The sequence below is a fragment of the Dipodomys merriami genome, unplaced genomic scaffold, assembly GCF_024711535.1.
Source record: "Dipodomys merriami isolate MVZ:Mamm:240054 unplaced genomic scaffold, mDipMer1.0.p SCAF_6, whole genome shotgun sequence".
Classification (NCBI taxonomy): domain Eukaryota; kingdom Metazoa; phylum Chordata; class Mammalia; order Rodentia; family Heteromyidae; genus Dipodomys; species Dipodomys merriami.
The window spans coordinates 62,935,491-62,954,440 of NW_027206179.1; the positions used below are offsets into that span (position 1 = coordinate 62,935,491).

General features: G+C 40.1%; 1 protein-coding gene and 1 non-coding gene across 4 annotated transcripts in view; one reads left to right on the forward strand and one right to left on the reverse strand.

Moving 5' to 3' along the window:
• B3glct (beta 3-glucosyltransferase) overlaps positions 1–18,950 on the reverse strand; it is a 108,569-nt gene that overhangs the window by 70,046 nt on the left and 19,573 nt on the right. For all 3 annotated transcript variants that reach the window (XM_070003016.1, XM_070003017.1, XM_070003018.1), the window contains exons 3-4: positions 15,885–15,930; positions 6,903–7,012 (exon numbers count right to left, since the gene is read on the reverse strand). In XM_070003016.1, the coding sequence (XP_069859117.1) occupies positions 6,903–7,012; positions 15,885–15,930 (156 nt within the window). The remainder of the gene's footprint in view (positions 1–6,902; positions 7,013–15,884; positions 15,931–18,950) is intronic.
• On the forward strand, positions 10,824–10,929 carry LOC138814414 (U6 spliceosomal RNA). Its single transcript, XR_011367993.1, has one exon. It is a non-coding gene; the product is annotated as a U6 spliceosomal RNA (small nuclear RNA).

Here is an 18,950-nt window from a genome sequence, read left to right on the forward strand (position 1 = left end):
AGATAAAATGCACACTGCTCCTCCTTGGCCCTGAACCCCTCCTTGGAGAACCCATATGTCCTTTACCATGTTGGGGAACCCTAACAGCTTCTGCTGCTCCTCCTCAATCTAAGCTTCCATGGTGGACTGGGCCTGACCACTTTTCCAAGAGTAAGTCAATTTCTTGAAACAAGTCCCAGTTAGATTTCAACTAAGAGGTCACCCTGCCTCTCCTTCCTCTCTCCTCTCCTCTTCCCTTTTTCTCCTCTCCTCTTCCCCCTCCCCTCCACTGCCTCTGTCCATCACCCACACTGCTTGGGGCATTTCAGCATTTCATTCACAGAACTGATCTTCATTCTCAAAACTCATGGAGTTCCAAGGCACAGTGTTCATCACTGCCCCAACCCTCAAGAACTGTCTACAGACCCAATGGAAGCTGTCAACAACAGGCAGATCTCTAAAGTGTTATATTCATGGAATAACCCAAATTGGAATTTTATAGATCTATATATATATGAGATAAAAGGTCTATAAAGAGGAAAACGGGAGAAAAAAATGTACTCAGTACCTTACTTATGTAACTGTAGCCCCTCTATACATCACCTCTACACTAAAATAAAAAGAGAAAAATGAGCCAGTATCAAATACAGTTGCAAATTATAAAAATCTTGCTGACCATTCCAACTGGCAGGAGACTTGTTCATCTAAATAGAGACTACCTAAGGCAAGCAGACAACTGAGTCTTTGTCAGGACATTAAATCCAAGAGCTAATAGTATCCACAGCTACTTCGCTTCTCACAGCTGACTTCCATCTGAACAAAGAATAACAAGAATGCTGTTTTATAATTAGGAGGTACTCTTATCACTTTAGCCTAGATTTTATTTACCATGACAGAAATTAAATGCTGCAGAGAGGTTGGGGGAGGGGGGGAAGGGGGAGGGCAGGAAGGAGTGCTGCTACTTAATGACATCACCTAATTATATCTTTTAATGTAAAAACAATACTGCCACCTAGTGGCAGTTTAAGTCCCCTAATTCAACAGGTCATCTGAGTTGTAAACTATAAATATACCAATCTGCTATTCTAAATGTAAATAAAAGACCATAAAAATAAGGGTAAACATACTAAAGCTAAATACAGACACAAAATAAAGTACTAGAAAAGTTAAACACAAGAATATAACTACTCTCTAAGCTTTAAGAGCTATGAAAAACACATCAATGGAAATATAGTTTCTAATAGCGGGTGTCATTCTTCACGCAGAGGCAGGGAGTGGGTATTTAAAGGGAAGCAGGGGATAGTTTCTGTCTCCCTCTGGCATCTAAGGATGGGACAGATACATAGCAGCACAAAGCTCACTGTATAGCAGTGATTAATATTTACATTTTTTAAAAAGATACTTTGAATATTCTGACATATACTACAAAAAGGGAGCGCCTTGATGCAACATGAAGCAGTCACAAAAGAAGCCTTCAACTATCAGACTGTGCAATGGTGGTGGGGGATGAGAAGCTGCTTTTTGTGAGACTTTCTATTTTTCAGGATGAGAAAGTGCTGAAGATATATTGCTAATATGATATGCTTAACACTAATGAGTTGTGCACTTAAGATATTAAGTTTTGTTTTCTTTTTGTTTTGGTACCCATACTGGGACTTAAACTTAGGGCCTGGGTGCTGTCCCTTAGTTTTTTTTTCTAATGGCTAGTGCTCTACTACTTGAGTCACAGCTCCACTTTTGGCTTTTTGGTGGTGAGTTGAATGTATGAGTCTCATGGACTTTCCTCCCTGGCTTTGAACTGCAATCCTCCGATCTCAGTCTCCTGAGTAGGTAGAATCAGAGGCATGAGCCACCAGCACTTGGCTTAAGATGTTAAGTTCCATGTCGGGTGCTTTTAACCACAATACAAAAATCAAACTTAAAAGATAAATGACAGTAACAGAAACCAGCTACCCCAAATCCCCAGTGGGAGGCTTGTGGGGGTGGATGCAGGGCAGAAATGGCAGGAGAGGGTACTGTCAGGGACTCTCACAGGGTTCTGAAGAGCAACCCAGAACTGTTCATGTCAGGTAACGTTGTTCCTGGTGTTTCTGGCATCACAAGCCACCCTTCTTTCTTCTACCTCCCTCTAGCCCTCAGATTCCCCAGAGGGCTTCCTTGACTCCTGGCCCATGGTCATCCCAGACCTCTGCAATCTCAGGAAACAGCACTGGAAATTTCTGGGTTACCACCCATGTGCTTCTAATACTCAGATGCATGGTCTTTCCAAACCTTCCTTCTGAGTTTCAAACAAATACCCAACTTCCAGCTGCTGGCATGGCCACCCAGGTAAGACTTGGAAGAACCTGAAGTCAGTTGTACTGTAAATGTCCTCAGACTCACCTAGTCACAACACCTCTGCTAAGTCTCAGCTGGGGTGGGGGACTTCCTGCTTTATCCCACATCCAGATCTTGGCACTTTGGCCCCACATTCCCTACACACCTCCCCTGGCTTTATCTAGGGCTTCTCTACTGCTCGTGGGGAGGGCCCACTATTGTCTGCCACTGATCGGAGAAGTCCATCCACATACCACACCCCCAGAATGAAGCAAGGGCCCTGGCCCCTGTCTTGATGTGGTATTCCCATAACTGATTCTAAAATGGGGGCTGACTCTAAAATGTCAGTCCCAGTAGGTATCTATAGCAATAAGCATCAAGCAGGGGCCACCATTAGCCGCCAACAGTGACTGGTCATACCTGCATGTACTTCCAGGGTCCAGCTGGTATATTGATGAGATAACTGTTGATAATTGTCAGCATGCCCTCTGAGAAGCCCCAAGAAAGCCCTGGCTCCCCAGAGGACATATACTTCCTCTGTAACTCTGTCTCTACCTACCTTTCCCTGCTGGCTGTCTTTCCACAAGTCCCTGCCTCTCACCTGGCTGCCATAACCCACTGTCCTTCTCCCTAGGATGATCTCCCCTACCAGCCTCAACTTACCTAACGAGTGCCTAGTATGCAGAAATCCCTCCCAGAGCACCATAACCCCTCCTCAGCCTTGGGCTCCATTCTACCACTGTACTCTCACCTGTCTTTCAAAGTGCTTCTTTTTTTAATTAAAAAAATGTTATTGTCAAGGTGATGTACAGAGGGGTTACAGTTACATAAATAGTGAGTACGTTCTTGCTATCCCCTCCCTCATTTTTCTCCCATTGCCCCCACCCCCCCACCACCCAGTTATACAGATCATTTCCAACCTATTGTCTTGTATCGTTGTTGCATTGGTTCCCCCTTTGTTCCTTTGTCTCACCATTTTGTTGTTCCCCTTCCCTTCCCTAATTCAGATTCAGATACAATACACAGGGCACCAAAATGAAATACAATGACAAAAGGGTATAAACCATAGGGGCAAAAATACAAAAGAAACAAGAACTCACATAGTACATTAACAACAACAACAAAGAACAAAGAACAAAAAACAACAAGTTTCCTCTGGACAGGTCTGAGTCCTGTCCTTTTCATTTGTCTCTCCTTTTGTGGGCTATGTCTTGCTGATCTTTGCATGTACAATATTACCCACAGTAAGTAAATATTACATGATGAATGGATGGATGGATGAATGAATGAATGAGAGGCTCAGATACATTCTTCTACACACTATGTGAGTCCTTGATGTACAAACTAAATCCTGACTTTGACAGGGACATCAGTTTGTGCCCCCAAGGTCAATACTTCAAATGGATTTTCCATCTAGTGATTAGAACCTATTGAATTCTGGCTAGACCCAAGGCCACCCCAGGAGACATTACATTTCCATTACACATTACATTAGATGTGCCCACTTGATTATGTTCCAGACAAAGGCACATAAAGGACATGACATACAAAACTTTAATGTCACAACCTTACAATAAAGCTTCTTGTGCTCCATACTCTGAGATGCAGAGTGTAGGTCATCTTCCACCACACAAGTAAGACACCCACCTATATAATGAGACAAGAGGCTGGAGCAGAGTTGCCAAGCCCTTGCCCACCCACCAACTAACTGGATGTTGACCAAAGGGAAATAAAACTTTACACCATCCTTGAGCTATTGTTGTCTGTGTTAAAGCAGCCAAGGGAATTGTTTGGTTCTTTTCTACATTGTCTCTCAAAGATCAATTTAATCATGAGATCATATTTCCCTAGTGTTGATTCTCATACACTACTTTTCTATGTTTTGTCCCTAAACCATGGCTTCGCTGAGAAGCTGTTATATTTAATAGGGTAAGAACTGGCTATTATCAACATAAGAATCAACAAAAATAAAGCAGGTAAAATAATTTACTTCAGTTTTCATGTTGTTAAATGTCCTGAATCAAAATGTGCTATGATGAATATCCACTATGTTTAAGGTACTATGGAAACACAGAAAGCTGCACGTGCCTTCAGAGAACTTGGGATAAAATTCAGAGTATGGATGGGCATGCACACGTGTGTGTGTGTGTGTATGAGTGTGTGCGTGTGCGTGCGCGCACGCGCACATAAGAGAAATAAAAGAGACTCATTCTGGGTATTAGTGGGTCATGCCTGTAATCTTAGCTACTCAAGAGACTGGGATCTTTAGATCATGATTCAAAGCCAGCCTGGGGAGGAAAAGTACTCAAGACTCTTATTCCCAATTTACCACCAAAAAGCTAGAAATGGAGCTATGGCTTAAGTGGTACAACACCAATCTTGAGCAGAAACAAGGCTAAAGGAAAGATCACTGGTCCTGAGTACCAGCACAAGTAAATAAAACAAAACAACAACAACAACAAAAAAAGATGAAATACAGTAAACCTTACGATGTCTAACCTCAAAAATCACTAATGCTGCTTATTTCCATTGATATTTCTGACCCTTTATTTTCCTACCCCACCAGTAAAAAGAAACCAAACTGTCAACTACACACATCTCTTGTCAGAAAGTTATCTCCTAGCGGGGTATCAGTGGTTCACGCCTGTAATCCTAGCTACTTGGGAGGCTGGAATCTGAGGATGGCAGTTCAAAGCCAGCCTGAGCAAAAAAGGCCCATGAGACCCTTATCTCTAATTAACTACTAAAAAAATGCTAACATGGAGCTGTGGCTCAAAATGAGCTCTAGCCTTGAGCACAAAAGCTCAGGGAAAGTGCCCAGGCCCTGAGGAGGGAGAGAGAGGAGAGAGAGGAGAGAGAAGAGAGAAAGGAGAGAGAGGAGAGAGAGAGAGAGAGAGAGAGAGAGAGAGAGAGAGAGAGAGAGAGAGAGAGAGAGAGAGAGAGAGAGAGAGAGAGAGAGAGATCTCCCAAAAGAAATGAGAAACAGACTTTATTAAAAATGAGCAGTCTGTCTTGAAGCTATAGAATTTAGTGCAGAGTTCAGGAAGAAAGCTTATTAAATTAGCTAAACAAAGTACCAACAGTACTTATGATCTCCAGTTACCCAAAATCAACTGTAATTTGAAAGTATTTAATGGAATATTTCATAAATAATTTATATAAAATGTGCACTATTCTGAATGGTATGATGAAATCCTGTGCTGTCTTGCTCTGTCCTGCCCAGGACACGAGTGACCACCCTATCCAGCACATGCTTTCTGTATATGCTACTCACCCATGAAGTTACATCATATAACCTGCATCAATATCCAACATCCTTAATGGATCAAGTGTTGTCCTTCAGGACTTGTGTTTAAGTAACTCTGACTTTACTAATAATGTCCCCCAAATACCAAAGAAGGAGGTAGGGCAGCTAATTTTACTATAAAACATGACTACAATTAGTCATCGTTATGAATCTCTTAATCATAATTTGTAACTTAAACATTATCATAGATATGTATGCATAGGAAAAACATAGTTATAAAATTCAGGCATCTACTGAGACAGTCCTAATACATATCCCCTGAAAATAGAAAGAATGCTTAACAACAGCATAGATCCTGCCTGGGCAGGTTACTAACACCTACCTCCCAACTCAGAAGCCAAGAAGGCAAGAGGATCTTGAGTTCAAGACTTGCCTAGGCTACATAATGCGACCCTGCCTCAAATAAAGAAAAAAGAGAGAGAGGAAAGAGGGGAGGAAAGGGGTAGCAAGAAAGGAAAGAAAGAATAAGGGTGGAGGAGAGAGAGAAGAGTGGAAAAAAGAAGGGAGGAGTGGTAGAGGGGAAGAGGGAGGAGGGGAGAGAAGAGGAAGAGAGACAAGGAAGTAGATCTTCCTTCACTTCAAGCCTATAGCATTATTCAGACCAACTTCAGATGTAGCTCATACCCTATTTTAAGTGTCATTAAAATGCACCTGTATGCATAGATTTTTTCTCTATACCATCCTTCTGGGATATTACATTATAAATCAAATCCTAAATTAAATTAATGACATCTAATTAAAAAACAGATTAAGAAACTCAGAGAGGAATCATTGCACAGTGAGATTAATGAAAATGATATTTCAACATAAAAATTGCCTTAGAACTTGCTACCAAAATTTTGAACATTAATTACCTCTGTTAGTTTAAACTTTTCCCTTAAAAGCTATTTCCTCCACTTTTTTACTTACATATTTTTGAGACATCCTCTCTTATAAATCCTATGATGGTCTTGAACTTCAAATCCTCTTAGTCTCCCAAGCCTGCACCACCATCTGGTTCTTGTACTTCTTTTTTATCAGATTTTATAACAAAGCCACCACAATTCTACACAAGTACATAATCATTTAAATTAAAAACTCAAACACACATATACATATAATAATTTAGAAAATGAAGCCTTGAGCACCAGGAATTAACCAGAGCAATGTCAACCATATATAGTCAACATTAAACAAACAAAATGAATCAGAAGAGTTATTCTCAGCTAAATAAAACTGATTTTCTACAAAGTTGGTCTAGGAAACAGAAATGTATCACAAACTTCATAATCAGCAGATACCCCAAGCCATTTCTACATACCTGTGTGAGATTGGCAGCCTGCTTTAAGATGCTTTTTCTCAATTTCTCTGCTCTCTTCGCATGATAAGAATTACTTTGACTCTGGATGACAAATACAATTTCTTTTAAATCTAAAAAAAAAAAGTTCTCAGTTTTTAATGATGATTGAAATAAAGTTGAAAATAATGGGGGAAACAACAGTTAAAAGGAAAGCCTGCAGCCAATCAACTCTCCAGGAGACATCTACTTATCCATAATTCTGGAGACACTGTCATCTATTTTTCTTCCTTTATTTCTGGAACTTGTTGTGAGAAGTCAGGTAGGGAGTGAGCATGCCAGGCTAGAGCGTGTCCAAAGTGTTACACTGTGACTGAGTTCCTGCAGCTATAAAAAGCTACGTGCCAAAGCAAGGAAAGGTCTAGAACACTGAACTCCCAAAGTGGCGGGAAATCCCCAGCTCGTCCGCCATCTTCTAATAATTCTGACAAATAATCCTACATTGTGCTGTTAATGGGATAAATTGTGTTCCCCCACCCCCCCAAAAAAATCAAACGTATTTATTAAAGCTCCAGAGAGCTGTTGGTACTTAGGTATACGATCTTACTTGATCTTACTTTGAAATTGCACCATTACATAGGTCTAATTTTGTAAGTTTAAATGAGATTATGACCTTGGGTTCTAATCCAGGATGACCAGTGTGCATATAAAAAGGAAGAACTGGATAGAGAGACATGCAGAGGGAAGATTATGTAAAAACACAGGGGGAAGGTCTGATTCTCCCTCTGAACTCTCAGTGAGCCCTGAAAATACCTTGATCTTGAACTTACAGCTTTTCCAGAACTATGAGACAACACATCTCAGTCATTTGGCTATGATCAGTTCAAGTAAAGAAACATGAGAAAATATATTTCTGTTGATCAAGCCACAGTCTGTGGAACTCTTGTTATGCAAACTAATGTTGGTTAACTTTCTTTTATGGTGACAAAATATCTGAAATAATCAACTTATAAGGAGAAAAGGTCTATGTTGGCTCACAGTTTGGGAGGTTTGGGCCCATGATCACTTGGTCCTGCTACTTTGGGCCTGGTAAGGCAATGTATCATGATGGCTCAGAAACAGAGAGGCGGGGGAGAGAGGGGAAAGGGCTAGGGGTCCCAATATTCCCTTCTAGGGCATGTCCCCAGTGACCTAACTTCCTACTCCTAAGCCCCATCTTTTAAAGGTTCCACCACCTCCCAACAGTGCCACAAGATTAAGCATTTAATACATGGGCCTTTAGAGATTTCAGATCCAAACTAAAACAGCTCTAGCAGACAAATTTTCAAAACTCTTCTGGATGGCCGTGGGGGAGGTGGTGATGGGATCTGAACTCAGAGTCTCTCACTCTTGCTTAGATTTCTCTCAAGGCTAGTGCTCTACCACCTGAGCCACTGCTCCACTGCTGGCTTTTTGCTGGTCAATGGGAGATAGAGTCTCACAGACTTTTCTGCCCATGCTAGCTTTAAACAGTGATCCTCAGATTTCAGCCTCCTCCATTAGCTAGGTCTACAGGTGTAAACCACTAGTATCTGGCTGGATGGCTCTTTATAGTAACATGGTGACTGCAGTTGTCCCAAGAATTTACAAGAATGTGAACATAAATAACTCAATCATCCCGATACTATTCCATGAGGTACCTAGTCAGGATTAAGTATTATCTCTAGGTAACTGGCAGCAACAATTCCTCAGCAGTAAGACCCTGGCCAGAAGTGCACAAAAACCATCAATAACAAATGCTAGCAGTATCTGCCAGCCAACAAACACACTTTAAAACAGCCAGCTTTTTACACTGGCCAGCAGGAAAGAAACCCTAGTATGTCTTCCTCTGTCTGCTGGAAAAACAAAACAAAATAAAACAAAACAAAAAGCAGAGATCTTGCCATCAGAGGCAACTTGGTTTTGTCTTTGTATTATATCTATGGGACTCATCAACAGTATCTGGATCCATTTGCATTGTACTAGTTAATTTTTCAGGTGACACAGTGGAGAAGTACACTAGGCCCTCCTGAACTCTGAATTGGTAATAAAGAAACAGAAAGAGCTAAGGCCACAGTACCCATCCACCAGACAACAGTGTAAGCAGGGCAGAAAGTATGTGTCACATGGAGTGTGGACTCCCGTCAGGTTTACTATGGACACATGCGGGGATCATCCCCATCCCTTCCCCCCCCCTATTCCGCCCAAACCTTTCTTCTAATACTTTAGCTCAGGGACACTCACTTGATCTTAATTGTATTTCACTACACTTAGTTGTTTTTATGCTTGGTTCTATAATTCTACTCATTTACTGATTCACTCAAATATGCATACAACAGATAGCACCACAGTGAGCCATCTAGATCCTAAAAATAACCTGAAATACACTTTGGTTAAAACGCAATAAAAAATTTAAAAGGAAACGCTGAGCAGTCTACTGAATATGACCTAATTCCTCTCCTTTAGGACTCTATGTAAATGAGAACACTCTATATATCCACCTGTATTTTAAATTGGCTTCTTGGCCACGAATAAGGCTTAAAAGGGTGTCTTATGGTTCAGCTGAAATGCTATCTTTCATCTAACATCTAAAACGTTAATATAAACAGACATATCAAAAGAGGAATTATAAAGATTTCTTTCTGTGAAGAATGGAGTAAATATCCTTCACGGGGGCAGTTTTTTGAAATTTCACAAAGTTGAAGATGCACCTTCCCAATGACCTATAAATGTAATTCCTGTTAATTACTCAGACACATGAATCAGAATACTATACAGCAATGACAATTGATTAACATGTGCCAATTAACTACTACATATAAAAATTAACTAGTACTACATGAATAGATCCAGATAGTCGATAAATCCCATAGACTAAAGGCTAAGACAGAACTTAGTGGCCAAAAATAACCATATAAATCAACCGTAGAAGGCAACAGAATTAATGGAAAAGTTAGAAAAGGATGCCTAGAAGAGAAATTATTCCTCCCTAAATGTTTAAAAAAAAAAAAGCCAGGCACACCAACTCATGTCTGCAATCCTAGCTCTTCAGGAGGCTGAGATCTAAGAATCAAAGGCATTCCAAGTGGGGAAGTCCATGGGACTCTTAGTGCTAATTACCCAGTAAAAAGCCAAAAGTAGAGACACAGTTCAAGTGGCAGAGTACCAGCCTTGAGTGAAAAAGTTAAGGGACAATGCCCAGGCCTGGAATTCAAGCTGTTGGTACCAGCACAAAGAAAAAAGGGGGGGAAAAAAACAAAAACAAAACAAAACACAAAACTTCCCTGTCTCCTTGGTAGCTAAGAATGAGACCACACCATCCTATAATGCTAATCCTGATCATAAGTAAGCTAGAAGGAATTCCACTGTGTTTGTGTGCTGCTAAGAAATCAACACAAGTCCTTCTGATAAAGGGTGAAGAAGAAGCAGCCCTCTGATCTAGAGCTAAAGCATAGAGATGCACAGACACACACAAGAAAAGCGCTCCCATTCTGTCTAACTTGCCCAGAGTAATTATACACTGAGTCCATCAATTAGGCAATGAGCTCAAGAAGAAAAACGGGAAAAAAAGACTGTCCATGGAGGCTGTGACAAGATCCTAAGCCCTGTGAGCTCACAGCTGCCGTACCAATTCCTCTGGTGACACAGTGACTATGACTATGTCACAGCTCTTCAGTAGCTTCCCGGTCCTGTAAGACCATATGAAGATCTGGGACAAAGAAATCACCTGGGTTCTTTTCCAGATGAACTGATACTAAGTTAGGTACCACCAAGATTTGTATGTGTAATTATAAGAACATAAATGTCTTTCTCCAAGGGTACTTACTCTAGATAAATTCAAGTTCACATTCCAGACTCTGGTCATTAATTCAGTTAATACCATGTGTTACAAGGAGACCCATCAGTGCCCATAAAAATTAACACACAGTGTCCCCTTTGGCAGCACATATACTAAAACTGGAATGATATAGAGAGATTAGCATGGCATCTGCACAAGGATGACACCCAAATTCATGAAGTGTTCCACATTTTTAAGAGCCTGGAATGATGTATGCCATGCCCTAAAGACAAACAACTATCAACCAAGAATACTGTACCCAGCTAAACTCTCCATAACTGAAGGTCAAATAAAAACTTTCCATAGCAAAAAAAACTGAAACAATATATCTCCACCAAACCAACCCTACAAAAGACACTTAAAGATGTCCTACACATAGAAAACCAATAAGACAACAATAAAGGCCAAGAAACCGCACCCAAACTGAAAACCCAAAAACCGTAAGAACCCAGTTGTCCCAGCCCCCAAGAAGATGGATAACAAGGCAGGAACTACCAAACACCTCTCAGTCCTAACTCTCAATATCAATGGAATTAATTCTCCAATTAAGCGACACAGACTGTCTACTTGGATTCAAAAGCAAGATCCTTCTACCTCCTGCCTTCAAGAGTCACACCTTGCCCATAAAAACAAACATATTTTGAAAAGGCTATAATAAAATCTACCAAGCAGGGGCTGGGAAGGTGGCTCAGTGGTAGAGAGCTTGCCTTGCATGCCTGAGGCCCTGGGTTCGATTCCTCAGCACCACATAAGCAAAAAGAAAAAAGCCAGAAGTGGCGCTATGGCTCAAGTGGTAGAGTGCTAGCCTTGAGCTGAAGAGCTGAGGGACAGCGCCCAGGCCCAGAGTTCAGGACCCACGACCAGACCCCCCCCCCCCAAAAAAAATCTACCAAGCAAATGGCCTCCATAAACTGGTGGGAGTTGCAATCCTAATATCATAGACTTCAAGTTAAACTTAGTGATAAGAGATACAGAAGGTTGATACATACTAATTAAAGGATCTTTCCTTAGGAGGAGATTACAATTCTAAATATCTATTCACCAAACAACAGAGCACCCAAATTTATCCAAGAAACAATACTTTCCCTCAAATCTCACATAGATCCAAAGACATTAATTGTTGGGGACTTTAACACACCACTATACCCACTAGATAGATCAACTCAGCAACAACTCAACAGAGAAACCACAGATCTAAACAACTGCATAGATCAACTAGATTTAACAGACATCTACTGAATATTTCACCCAGCGGCATCAGAATACACGTTTTTCTCAGCAGCACACAGAACATTTTCCAAAAGAGACCACATTTTAGGTCACAAAGCAAACTTGTCCAAATTCAGAAACATTGACGTTATGCCCTGCGTTCTCTCAGACCACAAGGGAATAAAATTAGAAATCAACACCAAAAGCCAACAAAGAAAGTCCTGTAACACATGGAGGCCGAACAACACACTGTTGAATCACCAGGGGTAATGGAACAGATCAGAAAGGAAATTCAAATGTTCAAGATATTCAACATAAATGAAAACACAAATTACCAGCTCCTCTGGAACACAGCAAAGGCAGTACTCAGAAGCAAGTTTATAGCTCTGAGTTCCTATATCAACAAATTGGAGAGATCTGAAACCAACAATTTAATGAGACATCTGAACCCCCTTGAAAAAGAGCAGCAAGATGAACCCCAATCCAGTAGATGGAAACAAATAATTAAAATTAAATCAAAATTAAACAAATTAGAATCCAAAAAACCGTAAGAATCAACAAAACGAAGAGTTGGTTTTTCGAAAAAAAATTAACAAAATTGACAGACCCTTAGCAAATTTTATCAAATAAACTCAGATGAGAATGAAAGCATCACCACAGAAACAACCAAGATTCAGAACATTATAAGGGAATACTTCTCAAACCTGTATGCTAATAAGTTTGAGAATCTGGAAGAAATGGACAATTTCCTAACAAGTATCCACATGCCGAAACTAAACCAAGATGAGTGAAACCATCTTAACAGGCCCATATCAAGCATTGAAATAGAAACAGCAGTAAGACACCTCCAAGCTAAGAAAAGCCCAGGACCAGATGGATTTACAGAGGAATTCTACAAGGCCTTCAAAGCAGAACTCACACCAATACTCCTCCAACTCTTCCATGAAATTGGAAGAGAAAGTTCACTACCAAACCCTTTCTATGAAGCCATCATAACCCGCATCCCAAAACCAGGCAAGGACTCATCAAAGAAAGAGAGCTACAGACCCATTTCTTTGATGAACACTGATGTAAAACTTCTCAACAAAATTTGGCTAATCTACTTCAACAATTCATCCAAAAAATCATACACCACAATCAAACAGGATTCATTTCAGGGATGCAAACTGGTTCAATATATGCAAATCAATTAATATAATTCATCACATCAACAAGAGCAAGGATAAGAACCGCATAGTTATCTCAATAGAGGCAGAAAAAAGCATTTGACAAGATCCAACACCCCTTTATGATGAGGCTCTGGAAAAAAATAGGAATCCATGGAACATTCCTCAATACAATAAAGGCTGTATATGACAAACCTACAGCTAGCATTATACTTAATGGTGAAAAATTAAAGCCATTTCCTCTAAACTCAGGAACAAGACAAGGATGTCAACTCTCTCCACTTCTCTTCAATTTAGTATTAGAATGCCTAGCTACAGCAATAAGACAAGATGCAAACATAAAAGGGATCCAAATAGGGAAAGATGAAGTAAAATTCTCCTTCTTTGCAGATGACATGATCTTGTATTTAAAGAATCCCACGGACTCCACTCCCAAATTACTGGAGCTGATTCAAAACTTTGGCAAAATAGCAGGGTAAAAAAATTAACCCTCAACTATTAATGGCTTTTCTGTATGCCAAGAACAAGAAGAGTGCGGCTGAAATCAGGAAAGCAACTCCTATTGTAATAGCCCCACAAAAAATAAAATACCTAGGAATTAACTTAACCAAAGAAGTGAAGGACCTCTATGATGGAAACTTTAAAAACCTGAAAATGGAAACTAAAGCAGAACTTAGAAAGTGGATAAACCTCCCATACTCCTGGATTGGAAGGATCAACATCATGAAAATGGCAATACTTCCCAAAGCTATCTACAAATTCAATGTGATACGTAGCAATATTCCAACCTCATTCTTCAAGGAAATTGAAGAGGCAATCCTAAAATTCCTATGGAACAATAAAAGACCCCAATAGCAAAAATGAAGCTTAGCAGAAAGAACAGCGATGGAGGAATATCAATACCAAATTTCAAACTCTACTACAAAGCCATAATAATCAAAACAGCTTGGTACTAGCACAAGAACAGACCTGAGGATCAACAGAATAGAACTGAAGACCCAGAAATGAACCCACAGACTTATAACCACCTAATCTTTGACAAGGAGGCTAAAAAAATAGAATGAAGAAGGACAGCCTTTTCAGTAAATGGTGCTGGCAAACTTGGTTAAACACCTGTAGAAAACTAAAGCTAGATCCTTATATATCACCCTGCACCAGAATCAACTCCAAATGGATCAAAGACCTTGAAGTCAAAGCAGACACCCTGAAAACATTACAGGAAGGAGTAGGAGAAACCCTAGGGCTCCTTGGCACAGGCTGAAATTTTCTTAATAGAGACCCAGAAACACAACAAATCAAAGAAAGGTTGGACAAATGGGATTGTATTAAACTGCAGAGTTTCTGCATGGCAAAGGACATATCTAGCAAGATCAATAGAAAGCCCACAGATTGGGAGAAGATCTTCACTAGCCATACAACAGACAAGGGTCTCATATCTAAAATATACTTAGACCTCAAAAAATTAAATCCCCCAACAACAAATCCTCAAAGAAACAACTGCGTGATTAATACATGGGCTAAAGACCTAAAGAAAGACTTCTCTGAAGAGGAAATAAGAATGGCCAATAGACACATGAAAAAATGCTCAACCTCTCTAGCCATAAAAGAAATGCAAATCAAAACAACATTGAGATACCACCTCACTCCCGTTAGAATGGCTAGAATCAAGAAATCTAATAACAACAGATGCTGGAGGGGATGTGGCCAAAAGGGAGCCCTACTGCATTGTTGGAAGGAATATAAACTTGTTCAACCACTTTGGAAAGTAGTATAGAGGTTCCTCAAAAGACTCCACATAGAGCTCCCCTATGACCCATCAATCCTACTTTTGGGCATTTACCCAAATGATCACAAACAAGACCACACTAACACTACCAGCACAACTATGTTTATTGCAGCATTATTTATTATAGCTAAGATATGGAACCAACCCAGATGCCCCTCAGTAGATGAACGGATCAAGAAAATGTGGTATGTGGGATGGGAAGGGGAAACAAAGGAGGAGGCTACACTGCTTGATAAGAAATGTACTCATTATCTTGCCTATGTAATTGTAACCCATCTGTACAGTATTTTCACAATAAAAAAAGCCATGTATTTAATATAAAGAGTTATCTTCCTAAACCCCCCCCCAAAAAGAAAATGTGGTATGTGTATATACTATATATATATACACATATCTCATATATATCATATATATATATATATATATATATATATATATGCCTCCATCAGAAAGAATGACACTGCCCCATTTGTTAGGAAATGGAAAGACTTGGAAAAAATTATATTAAGTAAAGTAAACCAGGCCCAAAGAAACAGGTCCCATGGTTTCCCTTATTTGTAATATCTAGTATATGTCTAGGACAAGCAGAAAAGGTCAAAGGGTATGTACATATGACACTATGTTGAAAATGAACTTTACAACTTGGGGGTGGGGGGATGAGGAGGGAAAGAAGGAGTTAGGGAGGTGGGGAAGGAAGGGATAGTAGGGGGAAAACCAAGGAGGGGATAACAATGCTCGATAGGAAATGTACTTATTACCTTACTTATGCAACTGTCACCCCTCTGTCCAGTATCTTTACAATAAAAATATATATTAACGCAAACTAAGGGACAGAACCCAAGCCCTGAGTTCAAGCCACAGGATAAAAAAGCAGAGTCAGAGACATAACTCAAGTGGTAGAGCACCAGCTGGGCAAGTGTGAGGCTCTAAATTCATCCCAGACTGAGCTATAACAACAACAACAATAATAATAATAAATCAATACTTACCTATGTCATTTTTCCTTTTAATTTCATTAGTACTTTTCTCCAAATCCTGTATGTGAAATGAAAGAGATAAAGATAAGTCTCATCACATAACAGAGGTAGCAATACAGCTAAGTATATATGCTATGTATTTACAGTTGGAGGGAAGACTGAATGATGGAAACTTGGAAATGCTTCTCTAAAGGAATGAGACCTAAATGGAAGGGGGAGACAGCAGGGATACACTTGTACACTGTAACAGAAGCTCAAAGATGGGGCTGCATCTTTCTTATCTCATCTTGGACCAGTCACTTAACAGTGCTGAAGCTCTTCCTATGTAAAATAATGTTCTTGGGTTCTGAAAACCCCACCATCCCCAAAACATTGCAAACATGGCAGTCTCAATGCTGGAAGGTTTTACTCATGAGGCACTCTTTTAGTTACTGTGTGCAGTAGTAACTAAGTATGAATCATTTAGTCTTAGTAATTCAGTTGTCTTTTGAGCTCAGATATACTGTCACTCAGAATATTAGCACCATGAGCTCTCCTTCCTGGGAAGCAGCCCTGGGGCCCTGCCAGGGATATGGAGCTCAGATGATAGTGGCTGCTGTGGTCTGAATGCACACCCTGAACAGCATGTGTTGAAAACTTTACCCACAATGCTACAGCACTGAAAGGTAAAACCTCAGATACAAGTGCTCAGCTGTAATGATTTGTACTCATGTTGTTATAGAGGGAATGGGTTCGTGATCAAAAGGGTTAATTTGTTATAAAATAAAGTTCAGCTAGGTACCATGGCACAGTGTGGAGGAGAGGGGGAAGGAGGGAGGAAGGAAGAGAAGAAAGGAGGGAAGGAGGGAGGGAGGGAGGGAGGGAGGGAGAAATTAAGAAGGAAAATGAAGAACTCTCAGTTCTTTGTAAGTCACTCTGTCTCAGTGATTCTACTATAATAACATACTTGGTCACTAGAACTCATGAGCAAAGAGCTCCTGACAGCTGCCCAGCTCTAGTCACAGAAATCTGGACGAGGGTACAGAAATATCTGATTCTGGCACTGTATGATTCTGAGGTGAACTCTAAAAGATATTCCGGCAAAGTTCAAGATGTCTGTAACTAAATGTACCATGTTCATGATCTCCCCACACTACGATAGAGTTGTCTAATTTCCTTCTTCCATTTCAACAGCCACATGCTATAATTATGCCAATTGGATGGAGGCAAATATACTTCAATTTCCTTCACAGACTATATTAAGAAATGTAGTTGGAAGGCTTTACCAACAAAATTGGGAGCAGCTTGAAAGTCAAGATATAGCCACAAAAAGATGTATCCTCTAGAAATGACAAAGGGACAGGGACATGATAACTGACAGGAAGAAAGGAGATAAACACACCTAAGGTGACTACCTTGGGTAGCATTTTATAAAATGACTTTGTCTCATTATTAGAATTATCGCTGAGCTATGCTTACACCAATATTCTAAGGATTGTGGTTTGATGAAGACAGCTTAGGTAGAAAAGTCAGTAAGATTCTTATCTCCAAGAAACCACCAAAAGACAGAAATTGAGATGTGACTCAAGTAGTAGAGAACTACTTGAGCAAAACCCAAAGGAAACCCTGAGTTCAAGCCCCAGTTCAAGCCACAGCACTAGCACAAGAAAGAGAAAGAAAGAAAGAAAGAAAGAAAGAAAGAAAGAAAGAAAGAAAGAAAGAAAGAAAGAAAGAAAGAAAGAAAGAAAGAAAGAAAGAAAGAAAGAAAGAAAGAGAGAGAGAAGGGAGGGAGGGAGGGAGGGAAGAAAGAAAGAGAGAAAGAGAGAGAAAGAAAGAAAGAAAGAGAGAAAGAAAGAGAGAAAGAAAGAAAGAAAGAAAGAAAGAAAGAAAGAAAGAAAGAAAGAAAGAAAGAAAGAAAGAAAGAAAGAAAGAAAGAAAGAGAGAGACATGCCACTATGTAGTGGAGAACCCATAGCCAGGTGTTGAGTTATTACAGCTAAGGGTCAAATGACACTTCACTTAACCCAGCTAAAACAAGCAAGTTTTAGAGGAACTGACTAAAAATGACTAGATAGCTCAATCCACTTCTCTGAATGTACTGAGTCCAAACCAGGTTCTCACCATAAAGTGGCATGAGTGGACGAAATCACCTATGCATCACATGCTGCTCTTGTCCTGGTACCAGGGCACAGCTAGCTCCCACATTTACCTACTTCCTGCCCCTTAGTCAAACTGCTTTCTTCTTCTCAGAAGGCCACAGATTCAGCTGCCAACCAAGGTTCAAAGAAAAATAGAATGTGTATCAAAAAACTACACTAGGGGCCACATGAAGTGGCTCATACCTGTAATCCTAGCTATTCAAGAGACCAAGATTAGGAGGACCTCAAGTCAAGGCCAGTGCAAACACAAGATACCACCTCAACCAATAAAAGCTGGGCACATGCCTGTCATAAATAGGAGAATCATGATCTACTCTGGTTTGGGGCATGAAAGTGAGACCCTATTCAAAAAATAACTAAGCAAAGAAAGAAGGAAGGACATGACTCAAGTGACAGAGCACAAGGCTCTGAGTTCAAATCCTAGTACAGCCAAGGTGTTTTTTTTTTTTTCAAAAGAGGAAAAATTAAACTTCACTAAACCCAACACTTCCTTTCACAAAAAAATAATGTCCAAAAGTTAAAAGGATTTCCCAGGGCACTTCAGTCAGTAGCCATAAAACCAGGACAAATGCTCTTTTGCGATGCTCCTTCCCAATAATACAGGCTAATGTCCACCTAGGTTTCCCAACGGCACTCCTCACAGGTGGACTTAAAATCTGGTGAAAGTAACATCTGATGCAATAAGAACACCTACCTCAACTAGCTAAAAGATGAAAAACTACCAGGAACTCACCACGATTCCGTGGAAATCAAAGCCAACCAACCAAGACCATGTTTAATTCGAATTGTTAGGAAGCACGAAAGCTCACACTGGCTAACACAATAGCTAGGAAAAGAAAATGCTTAGCTACTTCAAATGACTCCATTTGTAAACTGTAAAAAATAAAATGTCCAAGGAGCAGATGAATTAGGTGAATTTATATGGAACCAAAACAGTCTT